The 14301-nt window shown below is 47.7% G+C and overlaps 1 protein-coding gene across 2 annotated transcripts in view; it reads left to right on the top strand.

Moving 5' to 3' along the window:
- The window catches only part of LOC103293341 (ubiquinol-cytochrome-c reductase complex assembly factor 1), a 127716-nt gene extending 120932 nt beyond the window's left edge, over positions 1-6784 (top strand). For both annotated transcript variants that reach the window (XM_008149687.3, XM_028157865.2), the window contains 2 exons: positions 2332-2445; positions 5325-6784. In XM_008149687.3, coding sequence (XP_008147909.2) covers positions 2332-2445; positions 5325-5459 — 249 coding nt within the window. In that variant the 3' untranslated portion in view covers positions 5460-6784. The remainder of the gene's footprint in view (positions 1-2331; positions 2446-5324) is intronic.
- Positions 6785-14301: the final 7517 nt, after the last annotated feature.

The raw sequence follows: 14301 nt of genomic DNA, 5'->3' as shown, positions 1-14301 counted from the left end.
AAAGGGTCGCGGCATTAGGAAGGTTGAGAAACACTGCTCTAGACCTAGGTATCTTTATTTCCTGAAGGATGCTTTTTTTTTTTTTGCATCGTAGGGAAAACAGGTAGGTGCCCTGGTAGATTGTGAAAGAATTGCTATGCAACTTAATATTTGGTTCCAAGGCACCCTTTTTTCCTGCTTCCTTGGTTTGAAATTTATACTCTCTCAGACCTGTCTCTAATTTGTTTTCACTGACTTACTAGCAGCATGATGGAAAGAGGACTGAAGCTGGGTTCGTAGATTTAGTTAACCATTTTTCTTGCACTTCCACTCTGATCCAGATATTGCATCCTAACTAGAGCTAGTCAGGCACCGTCCCCTGGCCTCACCGGTGCATTCTGGTCCTAGTTCTACCATCAATTAGCTAGATGACCTCCAAGCCTAGGGTACTTTTCTTTCAAATGAGGATAATAATATCTGTTCTTCTTGGCACCTGTAGTCATTAGGAGCCAGGTGTGAAGGAACTCTGGCAGTCCAGAATAGTCAGGCTGTTATCACTGTTAATGTGAGTCTTGAGTCATCCTTTTCCTTCTGATAATCAGGAACTGATTATGGGTTTGCCCCTTCCCAACCATTTCACCCACCACCAAGGTTGCCTGTTTGCAGCAGGCCATGGCTTTTGCTGCCCTGTGCTCTGTGCTCATTCTCCAAGTCCTCATAACACCCGCTCACACTCCTATTCCTTCCTATGTAGCACATGTGGGTTGCTGCCAGCAGAACTCCAGCATGTGCCCAGGGCGTTCAGACACAGGCAGTCTGTTGTGTTAGCAAATAGCTAAGAAAATGGTGATGTGCCTGAGCTAGTCTTTGGCTCCTGTCCCATCTACCGGAAGAAGCTGGTTTTCCTGACTCAGCCATTGTGCCAGGATAGTCTCGTAAGTGGTGGAATTGCAGGGGTGTTTAGCGGGGACATTTGGAACAGGTGGACTATTTTTCCACCAAACTGTCATACTGGACATGGCTTTTCCTGGCAGCAGACCTGAAGCCAGGCCTCATGTACTGCAGTGCCACAGAGGCCAGCCCACAACATGTCAAATAAATGGTCCTGAGTCTTTGTGTAATGATTTAACACTTAAAGGGTCTTTCATAGCCATTATCTCTTAATTCTCACAACAACTTTGTGGGATAGGTATTATGCTTGTTTAGCCGATGAGAAACTGAGGCTCAGGAAGAGCTAGTAGCTTTTCAGAGGCCATGCAGACATCAAGTGACAGAGCTTCCATTTGAAGTCAGATGGTCTGATCCCCAGATCCCACTGTTGTTTCAACTATTATCAACAGATGCCTGCCAAAGCAAGCTCCTAATCTTTGTATGTGATATATTACACCCAACAAAACATCTTTATGTTATATTTTATTTATAATTTAAGGATGCTGTGAGAAGGGCACGCATTTTCATCTCTGTTTTATAGATGAGAAGGCTGAGACTCATGTTTAGTGAACTTCTCACCATCTTTGAGCTTGGCAATGGCAGAGCTGGGACTTGATCCAGCCTTCTAACTCCCAGTCAGCACTTTGTCTGGTTCCATACACTACCTTGGCACCTGGACAGAAAACTTCTCAGGGCCTTTCCCTTTAGTTGCCCTTATCCCAGGAAGTAAGACCCTCCCCTGTCCTCCCTTAGAGGTCCAAGCTATAAAACGGCCCTAGTCCATGGCCCAGCTGCTGATTAACCTCTGTGATATTTGGACTTCCCAACTGTGCCAGAGAGACAATGTTAGGCACACATACACACAGGCTCTGAGTATTCCCTCTGTGAACCATGGTATTCTTGCTGAACAGCCTGTTCCTCTACTTAGAGAGGCTGGGCCAGCCATGGCCAGCCTAGAGCTGGGTAACATTGAGGCCAAAGTGCCTAGTTTCCATCCCCAAATTACCAGCTGCCTTGTAGATATATGCCCTTGGACCAGGAGAGAAGGTGCAGTCCACACCCATCTCTGTTCCTGGGAAAATATATATACTTCCATTATTTCAAGCCCATATGTTATGGACAGCAGTGGGACCACTGCTGAGTAAATGGAGCTGTGGCCTGGGAGGGTCAACCAGACATGAGCCCCATCTCTGCCAGTCACTCAGCCCCTCTGGTCTCCATGTTCCTCCTCTGTATAAAATGAAGAATTTGGATCAGATACTCTCTGAAAACCTCTTCCAGCTCTACCAAGTCGCTTCCCTGTTTCTTATAGTGTCTGTAATTTCCTTCTGAGCCGATTCTATGGCTATTAGCGTATTCTCAATATCCCTAGCTTTTGTATCATGGCTTTTCCATACTCCTCAGTGGTACTCTGTGTTCCAGGGGATCCTTTCAGATGATCATGGGCTGGCTGCTGCCCTATGGAGAACCTTCTTCAACCAGAAATGTGAAGACCCCCGACAGCTTGAACTATTGGTGGAATATGTGAGGAAACAGGTGAGTAACCCTTCCCCTCCCCTCCAGAGTCTCGTGGAAAGCAGGACCTTCCTGAGGTCTGTCAGGGCTGGGCTGCCAGAGGACCATGAGAGGCTGAGTTCTTAGACACTACTCTGAGAGAATTCTGATCAAATCATGTCAGCAGTGGGCACCAATGAAGAGCACTTTCTGTGTATCCACCATAATCTAGGCTACGGGTCAGGGAATGGGAATAGGAGAAAAGGCACCTGCTTTCAGAAACTTTTATTCATTCATGGCACATTTGATTGCCTTCTGTGTGCCAAGTGCTGTGCTATATCCTGGGACACACAGCCCTATAAGGTATGGGCATGGGGTACAGTGCAGCCACCCACTGTAGCCCTATTTCTGTACCTACTTTGAGCCCCAGGATTTATGTTTTCTGCTCCTAATTTCTAGCAGGACTGAGCTCCAGGCAGCATTCCACAGACATCTCTCAAGCTTCTTCCCACTAGGTGCTATGCATAGTCAAGTAGGATTCCCCCACCCCTCATTTCTCTGGCTCTCCGGGCTTCCTGAAACCCAAGGATCTAGGAGAAAGTTCCAGAGTGAGGACTACTTAATTGATTTTTTCTCAGGCCCATGGAGAATTCACTCCTTGATCTCCATGCCCCCCATCTTGTATTGATGGGAAACCCCTACTTTATGGATAAGTGAGCTGAGTGGCAGGGAAGAGGAACATAGATGCTTTTCCAGGGTCTCCCAGTGAGTCAGCCTGCACAGCTGGCCTAGAACCCTAAGCTGGGTGATTCATGTAGTCACTAGAGGCCTCAGCTGCTCCAGACAGCTCATCAGCTCAGGCTGTCCCATGAGTCACATCTTTGCTTCATGGGCCTGGCCCCTGGAGCAGAAAGGGCCTCACCCCACAGTTATTCTCTTATTCACCTGTGTCTGTGGCCTTCAAGCCTCCAACAGCCAGAAAATGGAAGGCCAGACCCCAGCTCTTGAGGAGAAGACGGCAACAGGACCATCTTGTTGATTGCTGGGAAAGCCACATACTGGGGCTTTTCAGACCCAAAGGGTAGAGAATCCCCAAAGCTAGGACTTCTGTTTGACGGTTCTTTAAATCTGCCAGCACCAGAGAGAAGGCATTATGGCCAGAGGGCCCCACCCACAGAGAATTCTGAGACTCCTACTGTTCACTAGGCTCACCCTAAGCCAGCAGTAGCAATTGGCAAAGCGAATGCTGTGTTTTCTGAGAGACCAGCCCAACTTTTCCATCTGCTGTGGTGGGCCTGTGCCAGGCGACATGACAAAGACATAGCTGAGGGTCCTAAAGGAAGGGACTGCTCCACCAATGCCCTATAAGAAGTCCCATATTGCCCCAGGGAGAGGCCGGCAATTGGAAAACAGTGATGAGGCTGTTAGGGAAGCATGGAGCTTTGACAGAGACCCAGTTCTGTGAGCAGCTGTTTTGAGCCCCTTCTGTGCCAGGCACCCTATTCAGAAAGCAGAGATTACTGAATCCTAGCCCTGCCCTCAAGGAGCCAACTCCTGGTTTGGTGAGGAAGCCAGTCAGGCACAAGGCTAACCCTGGAATAAGTCAGTCTGTGATGTGATACCGTAGGAACAAAGTGCTGTGGAAGGCCAAAGAAAGGAGAGACAGAGTCTGACCGAGGAGGACAGGGGAGACCAGGAAGCTGGGGCCTGGGCAGATTCTAGTCCTGCACCAGGATGCTAGTTGGTGTGGTAGGTGGTCCCAAGCCTCCGTCGGTTTATGTTGAGATTTTCATCCCAGGAGGTGGGCAGAGTGGGGGCCCTAAGGACAGAAATGGAGCAGTTGGAAAGAGGAGTGGATTTTAGGGAAGATATTGGGTCAGTTGATCTTTTTGCCCCAGAGGGTAGCAGGATATGTGGAATCTAGACCTGAGGTAATGGGAAAGACCAGGGTTCTGTTCAACGGTCCGCAGCCTGAAGATGAAACAACAGAGGTGAAGGAATTATTGGAAGAGGGAGATGATCTGAGGCGTAAGATGAGGCCTCTGGACTCCTGCCCCTTCCATTATCCCCCAAATGTCTTCTTACTCCAAAATGGAGTCTCATCTTTCTAAATCTAGTGCTGACTCCTGTTCTGATCCTGCTCTCACCCTAGATCTTGCCCGGCCATTGGAAAGAATTTCTTTTTCTTCTGCTCTCCTTTTTAACAGCCACGGGGGAATCCTTCCAGAGATTGCCTTTATCTCCTGAGATCTAGCCACTCACTAGATTACCTGCTTCCTGCAGAACTGCCTGACCATATCTCCCCTGCAGCTGTTCCAGTTCTCCATCACAGAGCTGGTCAGGGGGATAAATCCCCAGCCATCCTAGAGGGATGAAGCTGGGGCCTACTGACCAGAGTCAGGGCCACTAGAGGACAGCAGAGACAAAAAGTCCCAGTGACTAGTAATGTTCTATCATTTAATCTTGTCCTAAATCCTGTGAGGTACATGTTACTGTCCCCTTTCTCAGACCTTTCTCAGACAAGGGAACTTAAGTCTCAGAGAAGGGAATTGACTCACCTGGGTACCATTCATGCTACTCTGAATGGACACACACACACATGCACACACCCCTACCTCAAGGACATATCTCCCCCTGATACATCCTCCCTAGAAAGTTCTTTCAGTCCAGAAAGTCAGGGTTTGTGTGTCTGTCTGTTTAGAGGCATGAGGGAATTCCCTAAAGCCTTCCCAGTGAGTTTTCCCAGTGACTTATTTCTCCAAACCTCCTTAAGTGAAATAATCTGGGAGATCAGAGGCTACCCTTGGCCTGAGAGCTGGGATGCCCCCTCCTTTACTCTCCTTTGGAAGGCTGGTTCCTTATGCCATCTCACATCTGTTCTGCCCTGTCCCTTTCCTCTATGTGCTGCTCTCCCCTTGCAGATTCAGTACCTGGATTCCATGAATGGTGAGGATCTGCTTCTAACCGGGGAGGTGAGCTGGCGCCCTCTAGTGGAGAAGAATCCTCAGAGCGTCCTGAAACCCCATTCCCCAATTTATAATGACGAGGGTCTTTGACGGGCTGGTCCCTCTGAGCAGCTGGCCCGCTGGTGTTGAAGAACCACCGGAGTAGAAGTGCCCAGGACCCTGCATAAAGTGGCCTGAACTGACCTATGAAGAGCATCTGTCAAATACCTGGCCCAATTTGTGTTGATTTTCCTCTTAGTGTACCCAGGAATCTTATCTGGTCGGGTTTAGTACAGGGAGAAGCTCTTTTGGGGTGTTCTCTCCATCATGAGAAGCCCTGAGCAAGAGCTCCCCAGCACACATTCTCTGAGTCCCCTCTAGCAACCTTGTGCTGGACAGCTTTTCCCAAAGGCCGCAGAAGGGATGGGGGAACATTAGAAAGGGGACATCCCACCAAGGGCCCACTGTGGCCCAGGAGCAGTTTGCAATGCTGCTGAGTCAAGACGGGTAATCATGCTCTGTCCGCTGGCTTTGAGCTGTGGGGTTGAGTTGGCCATTAAAAGAATCAGATTTAACTCTCCCATGATTCTTCTTTAATCCAGGGTCTTTTAGAAACTTACCTGAGGTAGCAGATGCTTATAAGCCAAGGAGTACCGCCCAGCTCAGAGACACGGGCAGGGAGAGGGTCAGGAGGGTCTCTGCTGCTGCTTTTGCCTCCAGTTCATGGAGATGTCACTGTTCTGGCCCGTCCATGGCCTGCCCTCTGGGGCCCCAAAGGCCTCTGATGACCAAGTGCTTGTCATATCCCAAATCATATGGAAAGAGGCCTCAAGAACAATGAACCAGGTGAGGAACATGCTGTCTTTCCTCTCTCGGTTCCCCCTTCTATGAGATACTGAGGAGAAGAAGAAAACATTCTTCCTGGCTTTGCTGTACCATCGCAGCCCTGTGCCCAGCTTCCTATGCCCTTCCCAACTTCTGAGTGTGTGCTGTCGAGCCAGCTGGGCCTGAGCACTTGAGGACCAGTCCCCTCCTCCCTCTGAGTGTGGGTCATCTCTTGGGGGATTTTCTTTAAATTGAAGAAAGGGGGCGTGGAACCATATTGCCCCTCCCCCCCATCAAACTTCCTTCATTTAACTTGCTATAAAATGAGTCACATAAAGAAACTCTATATGGATGAGGTATATCCCACTTCTGTGAAAACATTACAAATCAAACCGCCTTCTCTGAGTTTATTTAAGATGCTTTTGTTGTGAACGGAGCTCTAGAGTGAAGCCTCCTCTGTGTGTGTGAGATAATAACACCTTGTAACTCATTACAGCTGGGCACTATTTACATAAACCAGAGCTGAGCCAGGCAGGAATTTGCTGATTAATTTATTTTTAATGGAGTGAAGTATACCATGCACCAAAATAAACTTTACTGTGTGTACCTAACTGCTCCTGGAATGGATGGAAAAATTAATGGAACAGATTTTGGCTCCCAACTCTACACATTAATTCATATATAAAAGTTATTTGAGCCTTAACCCATTTGCTGCCCACAGCAACTCCGCAGCCACAGATCCCAGTTCAGCTACCGGGCTTGCTTTAGAATCAAGGAATCTCTGATTTGGAAGGAACTTTAAAGGTCCTTTAGTCCAGCCCTGGTCCAGAACTTGACTCCCTTTCTCAACATCTCAGTTGGCCTGTGTTCAGACAGGCCCTATATGAATACCTCCAGCAGATTGTCCTTTTCTTGGAGTCACGTCCTGCCTTCATGAGTAATTGTCAAACACTGCACGCAACTTGTATGATACTGCATCTCAAAGGGCCAAATCACTTTCTGGCCATCAGCATCTTTCACTGACTACATACCCCTCCCCTTCAAGATAAAATCCAAGTTCCTTGGAGGGTATAAGGTTCTTCTTAGTTTGACCTTTGTTTGTTTTTGTGAATCTCTAACCAATTTCTTCCCTGAACAAACTGAACCACTTGGAGTTACCAGAAGAGACCATCCTGTGTGTTTCCTCTACCTGGATCCTCCCCTTGCCTCTTCTGACCAAAGAAATTCCACATGACGTCAAACACCCCTTCTCCTGTCCACTCCAGGTGGTATCCTCCAGTGAAACTACTTTTTACATCCCTCCCTCCATCCTGCACTGTGAGCACTGTTGTTTTTCCAGTCCCAACAGAGTGCCTGCCTCCCAGCAGACATCAGTGTAAGCTTTGACAAATGAAAGGAGGAATGAGTGACTAACTCATCAATCATTAGCAGCACAAGCCCCCTCAAAAGCCCCTTTTTCTCAGACTAACCTTCAGTTCAGCTTATTTTAACAATTCAGTATGGCTAAGTGTTTTTCTATTGTTCATTGTTGTTATGCAAAACAAGTGAAGGTCTTGATTTCTTGTCCTTAGGGAGAGCAACCTCTAGGAATAATTTTGTTATTTATTTGTACTCTGTATACTTCCAGAAAAGATCACAACAAATCAAGAGACACAGTTATAATAAACCTGCAAAACAATTAAAACAAAGTTTAAAAGATAAGATGCAAGTATTAGGAGGGAAGAGAAGGAAAATAATCATTTTAGAAAACCTCAGCTGCTAATAACCAAGTTTCATATGACTTTTTGGGTAATTTGTGAAGTGTTTTAACATATCATCTCACAGCAGTCCTAAAAATAGATAATATCCTCATCCTCTTATCCCCTTGACACAAGTGAGGGGACTAAGGCTCACAGAGGCCTGTAGGGTCATCTAAGGTAAGAAGGGGCCAAGAGTGCCCCTGCCCATATCTTCTAACCTCAGGGCCTTTACTCTCTCCTCGCTCACACTGCCTCCTGCAGGTCAGCGAGGAAATCTGCAATTGAGTATAAAATGTTGCTCTGAGCTTCCTAGCTGCCAAAGGCAGAAACTGGAAAGCCTTAAGATTATGTAGTTTCCATTGTCACATAAAAGGAAGTGTACTTACTCATCAGAAGAAACAGCCTGGCCGGTGTGGCTCAGAGGTTGAGTGTTGACCTATGAAGCAGGAGGTCATGGCATATGCCTGGGTTGTGGGCTTGATCTCCAGTAGGGGGCCTGCTGATCAATGATTCTCTCTCATCATTGAGGTTTCTATCTCTCTCCCTCTCCCTTCTCTGAAATCAAAATATATATAAAAAGAAAAAACAAATGTTTCTCTGAAATAAATAAAAAATAAATATATATAAATGTTTCTCTGAAATAAATAAAAATATATATATAAAGAAGAAATAAATGTTTCCCTTACTGAGAAGAATGTCTAGCAGTTGTAAATGAGAAATACAGAACAATGTAGTGAATAAGATTTTATTTTGTCTAAAATTTTAAAAATCGTAAATAATTGCTATTTTATACATGTAGTTAAGATGAAAGCCCAGGCCGTAATTCAGCCAATACATTTTGCATTTCTGTTTGGTGCCAGACACTGCTTGGTATTTTCTTTTTTCTCCTTTTTTTAAATTTTTTATTAGTGGTTGGAATTTTCTATTGTTATCTTATTTAATCCTCAGTGACATTCTGTGAGGTAAGTGTTATTAAGCTCATGTTACTGCTGAGCGAAATTGAAGCTCAGGGAGGCCCAAATTTGCCCTGCATGCAGTTGGGTGGTTCTGACACCCACGTCCAATGCTTCAATGCTAGAAAGGGAGTGCTAGATGGAGAAAGGGTCAGTTGTGCTACAATTAAAAAGTAAAAGGAAACCTAAAGCAACATTCCAGCCACTTGTGTGGACACATACACATGCTAACAAGAAAAATCAGAACAAGGGGTTAGAAATCAGAAATGCCTTGAAGAGAATCAGGACACACGGATGGGTAAGGTTTAGATAAGTGACCAGAAAAACGAAGTGAGGAGCTGCCCATGGGAAGGCACAGAACTCACATGGGCCTTGAACTCAAGTGGACCAACTAAGTTGGTTGCTAAGGGAAGAAAAGGTTGCAAAGATCCGAGTGGGGCCATGGGTGGGGGTAATCTGGGCTATGCTGCATCTCACAGGCAACAGAAAACCACCTACATTCTTGGAAAGGACTGGCCTGATGGGAGCAAAGATGCAGAGCAGCGCACAGTGTGGCTTGGTGCGGTCACAGTGGGGTTCTAGGCGTCTAGGCTTGAGGGCCTGGGAGTGACTGTAGGGATTCAAAGGGACGTTCACCCCAGAGGCAAAAATCACAGAGCTCTGCTGGAAGCTGGGAGATGGTGATGTCTGGCAGATGGTGCTTAAAAAGAAGAATCCTCTTTTTGTCGTTTTATTTTTCCCCAACTGCTAATTGAAGTGCCCTATGAGATAGGTCAGGGATTGTTGCCCCCACCATGCCAGAGGGGAATAGGGCCACTAAGAAGAAACCACTTAACGGTGCCAGGTGACCCTGTAGCAAAGCTGGACAGTCTCGTGTATTCTGAGCCCAACCCCATTGCTTTTGGTGCCCCTTCATTGTGTCTGCATAGGAGCTGTCTACTGGAAGACTAGCCAGTAGAGATCCTCAGTGAGGGCAGGGGCCAAGGACCGGCCTCCTTGTCCGGTATAGAAGGGACACTCGAAATCACGACGCTGGATGAGCTCCCAGAGGTGAAGTGCAGAGGGTAGACCAAGCACTGGGAAGGGCATGGGGGAAGCATTCTCGGGGTGTAGGTAGGAAGAGCAGGACCTGGCATAGGAGGGAGGATCTGGAGCAGAGGCCAGGGGAGAGGAGAGCTTCCAGGAGGCAGCTCTCAATGCTGCACGCTGCAGGAAGCAGGGGCAGGGAGTAAGTGGGTGAGGTGTAAAGGCTTTAGACTATTTCAGGAACACGATTTTTTTTTATTTTTATTGATTTTTTACAGAGAGGAAGGGAGAGGGGTAGAGAGTTAGAAACATCAATGAGAGAGAAACATCGATCAGCTGCCTCCTGCACACCCCGCACTGGGGATGTGCCCGCAACCAAGGTACATGCCCCTGACTGGAATCGAACCTGGGACCTTTCAGTCCGCAGGCCGATGCTCTATCCACTGAGCCAAACCGGTCAAGGCAAGAACAGGATTTTTGAGAGAAAACAGATTGCAAAGGGTTAAGGCAGAGTGTGGCAGCAACTGTGGTGTCTTTGAAGGTGCCTAGCTGAGAAAAAGTGAAAAAAAAAAAAAAATTGGACAGAAGTTAGGAGAGCAGGGTAAAAATGAAGGCCTTCTCACCCTAGCCTGTAGACTGATTCCGGTCAAGGGCATATGCCCAGTCCGGGGCATGCAGGAGGCAGCCGATCAATGATTCATTGTTGATGTTTCTATCTCTCTCCCTCTCTGTTCCTCTCTGAAATCAATAAAAATATATTGTAAAAAACAACAACAGAGAACGAAGGCCTCAGCACAGGATAATGCTGAAGATGTGTGTGGGGATGGGAAAGAGTCTAATTTAATGGAAAGAAACTTACCATAAATGTTAGGTGGTATTATTATTATTATTATTATTATTATTATTATTATTATTTATATCCCTCTAGAAGTGGAAGCCAGGATTTGAGAACAAGGGCTGGGCTTTGGACTGGAGGAGGGAACCATTTCCTGAGACCAGAAATTGGAGGACAGATAGGGGACAGGGATTTCAGAGGTGAGGACTGATTGGGAAGGGGGTGTGCATGCTGGTCTAGATGCCCAGGAATCTAGGGTTTATCTGCCATTTGGGTGAAGTGGGAAGGAAGGGGATGTGGCAGGTTTGTGGGCAGAGAACTGGACAGTCCTAAAGTGTTAGAACTCGTTCCTTGGGAGCAACCCTCCTTTCCTTGTTGCCCTGGTTCTGCCCATGTCTAACTAGCCTTTTCCCCACTCCAACCCCCCATGCCTGGCATACCCCCTCCACTGGGCTGGGGGTAGGACAGACCTTAGTACACTGGCCATAATCCTCTACCCACTTACCCCTGCCCAGGTGTTAACTTACCCATCACAAGTTTTCTGGGGCTTCCAAGGGCCTTCCCTTGAGTCCTACTGGTGAGCCTAGGACCTAGACCATGCCCAGGTCAAGGACTCCTCCCTCTACTTAGGGAAGAAAAGGTCCTGATGGTCCTGACTGGGAAATTTCCAGGAAGAGAGTCTTCAAGCACTGACTGATCAAAAAGTGATAGGCCTGGCTGGCGTGGCTCACTGGTTGAACGTTAACCTATGAACCAGGAGGTCACGGTTCGATTCCCAGTCAGGACACATTCCCGGATTGCAAGCTCGATCCCCAGTATGGGGCATGCAGGAGGCAGCCTATCAATGATTCTCTCTCATCATTGATGTTACTCTTTTTTCCTCTTCCTTCCTCTCTGAAATCAATGTGTGTGTGTGTGTGTGTGTGTGTGTGTGTGTGTGTGTGTGTGTGTGTGTGTTTAAAAAGTGATAGAATACCATGTGGGCTCTGTGAGGGACTTGGAAGCCTCTATCCCAGCCGCTTGCTTTACAGGCGGGAGCTGAGGCCCTGAGAGCTCACTCGAGATTTCAGTCAGCAGCCAGAACCCATGGGCCTGTGCTGGCTTGCCTCTTCCCTCTTGCTTTCTCCCTCTGGCCAGAAACAGCTCCTTCAACTAGTCACCATCTGAGAGAGCCCGCCACAGGGCTGTACCCTAGTTGGGAGTGTGGAGTGGGGACATGATTCCTCTAAGGTTCCAGAATGGGTCATGAGCTCTAAACCCCAAGAATTTGGTTTATACCTTGGCTTAATCTGTGGCTTATAATTATGAGTCTGCCTTCCCCACTAAACTGAGTTCCTCCAGGGCAGAGACCAAGTCTTATTCATCTTTGGAACCACAGTGCTGGCCTAAAGTAGACATTAAATACATGCAGAGTATACCCTGGCTGGGTAGCTCTGTTGGTTAGAGCATCATCCCAATACACCAAGATCGCAGATTTGATCTCTGGTCAGGGCACACACAAGAAACAACTAGTGGGTACATACATGGGTGGAACAACAAATCAATTTCCTCTCCCTCTCTTTCCCTCTCTCAAATCAATACAAATAAGTAAATGCTTGCAGAGTGGAGTGGATGGAGGGGGAGGGAGTGGTGACTGGATCACCCACCATTGAATGAGATGAGATGGAGAGGGATGGAGGGAAGAATGTGAGGGAGTCACAGTGTCTACAGCCTAGACACAGACACAGCCACCTTTCTGAAATAGAATGCCAAAATTCTCATTCCTTGGGGTCCCAAGTGCCCAAGAAAGGTGAGAATACTGGTCTGTATATGCAAAGTGGAGAGAGGACCTTGCCTCCTGAACTGGGCTGAGAGGCAGCATCTCAGAGCCACACTCCACTGACGGCCAGGAGCCATGTTCACTTTCAGGGCCAGGCTTTGGACCAGAAGGGGCTCCGTCACTGCTTCGTTTGTCTTCGGGCCTTCACCAAGCCCCTGCCCTTTCATGGCCAGAAAAGCTCTGGAATCAGCAGGTACTGGGCTACTGCTCCTCTCAGTCAGTCACTTGACACAGAGTAGCCTGCTTATTCCTCACAACAACCTGGTGAGGGACGTGGTGTTGGTCCCATCTCGCAGATTCAGGCACTGTGACTCAGAGTTGTGATTGTTCAGCTCATTAAGTGCAGAGTACTGTGACCTCCCGGAGGCCTCTGTGGTACTCAGGGTCAGTGAACCACACCCACCTGGGCTGTTTCTGGGAGTCTGGTGCTTTGGGCTACTCTCCCCCGGGGGACTGCTTCCCCTCTAGGAATCTTGCCAACCTCTGTGTCATCATCTTTGCACAGAGAGGCCGCACTTTAGCAAGATCCTCTTCAGAGTGTGGCCCAGATGGCCTTTCTGACAGTCCTTTCCCTGTACCACCGCCCCCACCTTTCTTCACCAGGCAGGCCCTTGTCCCTCTAGACCTCCAGCCTGGAACACCCTGCTCGCCATTCTGTATATCTTGAAATCATTTTCATCCTCTAATACCCACCTCAAGCCATTTCCTCTGGGAAGCCTTACCACTTGGCCCTGTATCTCTTGATCTTAGGTTGCTTTGCCTTGATTCAAGGGAGTTGGGCACACTGGCTCCCCTGCTCGCCCTGGCTGCTTCTCCCCGGGAATCTTATCTCCCCTCTCCTGGAGGTGCCACATTAAAGGTGTGTGGCAGTGTTGGCACCAGGGCAGCCTGCACCTGGAGGGCTGCAGCCCAGCCTCTGCTTCCACCACCCCCACAGGACAGTCACCTGCCCGGGCGCCACTCGGCTGGTTGGAGACAAGGCTAAATGTCCCCCAGGATGTCAGAATGATGCCAAGCAGGCGCCTGACACAACTCCTGGACAGGAAAATATTTTTTTTCCTCTTAATAACAGTTATTAAGAAGGGACCTTTGCCCAACACACTGGTCTGGGCTTAGCTATCTGTGTGGTTCCCATCACCCTGGGCCCCCACCCCTAGCCGCAGGCCCATGGCCAGGATCCATCTATCTACCCTCCTGTTGCCCTTTACCCATTTGGCCCATAGGGAGGGGCCTCCATTCCTGCAGCCCTGGGGGGGTTGATTTACAGGCTTTCATTATCAGGATGTCAGGGATCCCTTTGGCTCAGTCTTCCCACCCCTGCCCTTCTCAGTTGAGCTCCCTTGTACCAGAGTTAGGGTCAAAGCCATCACTGTCCAGGCACTCATGTACACAAATAGATCTCTGCCCAGACAGGCACACATGAGTATGTATACACAGATGCACACATAGGTAAATATACATTTACATGCAGCTAGATGCTTAAAGACAGCCAAGTAGATACACGAACATCACAGTACATACATGTACATACATGCACAGGTACAGTTCTGCATAGTTATAAGTATATATGTTGAGTTGAACCATACAAAATTGTCAATATTAAGTGTGGGGTTTTTTACTTACAAAAATGGAATATAATACAAACGTGGATATAGAGGGAAATACAGAGTCAAAGCTGTATACCTATATTCAAGCAGCATTATTTACAATAGTCAAAGGGTAGAAATAACCCAAGTGTACATCATTGTGTGAATGG

Source organism: Eptesicus fuscus, chromosome 12, assembly GCF_027574615.1.
Source record: "Eptesicus fuscus isolate TK198812 chromosome 12, DD_ASM_mEF_20220401, whole genome shotgun sequence".
NCBI lineage: Eukaryota > Metazoa > Chordata > Mammalia > Chiroptera > Vespertilionidae > Eptesicus > Eptesicus fuscus.
This window is presented reverse-complemented; position numbering and strand designations above follow the sequence as displayed.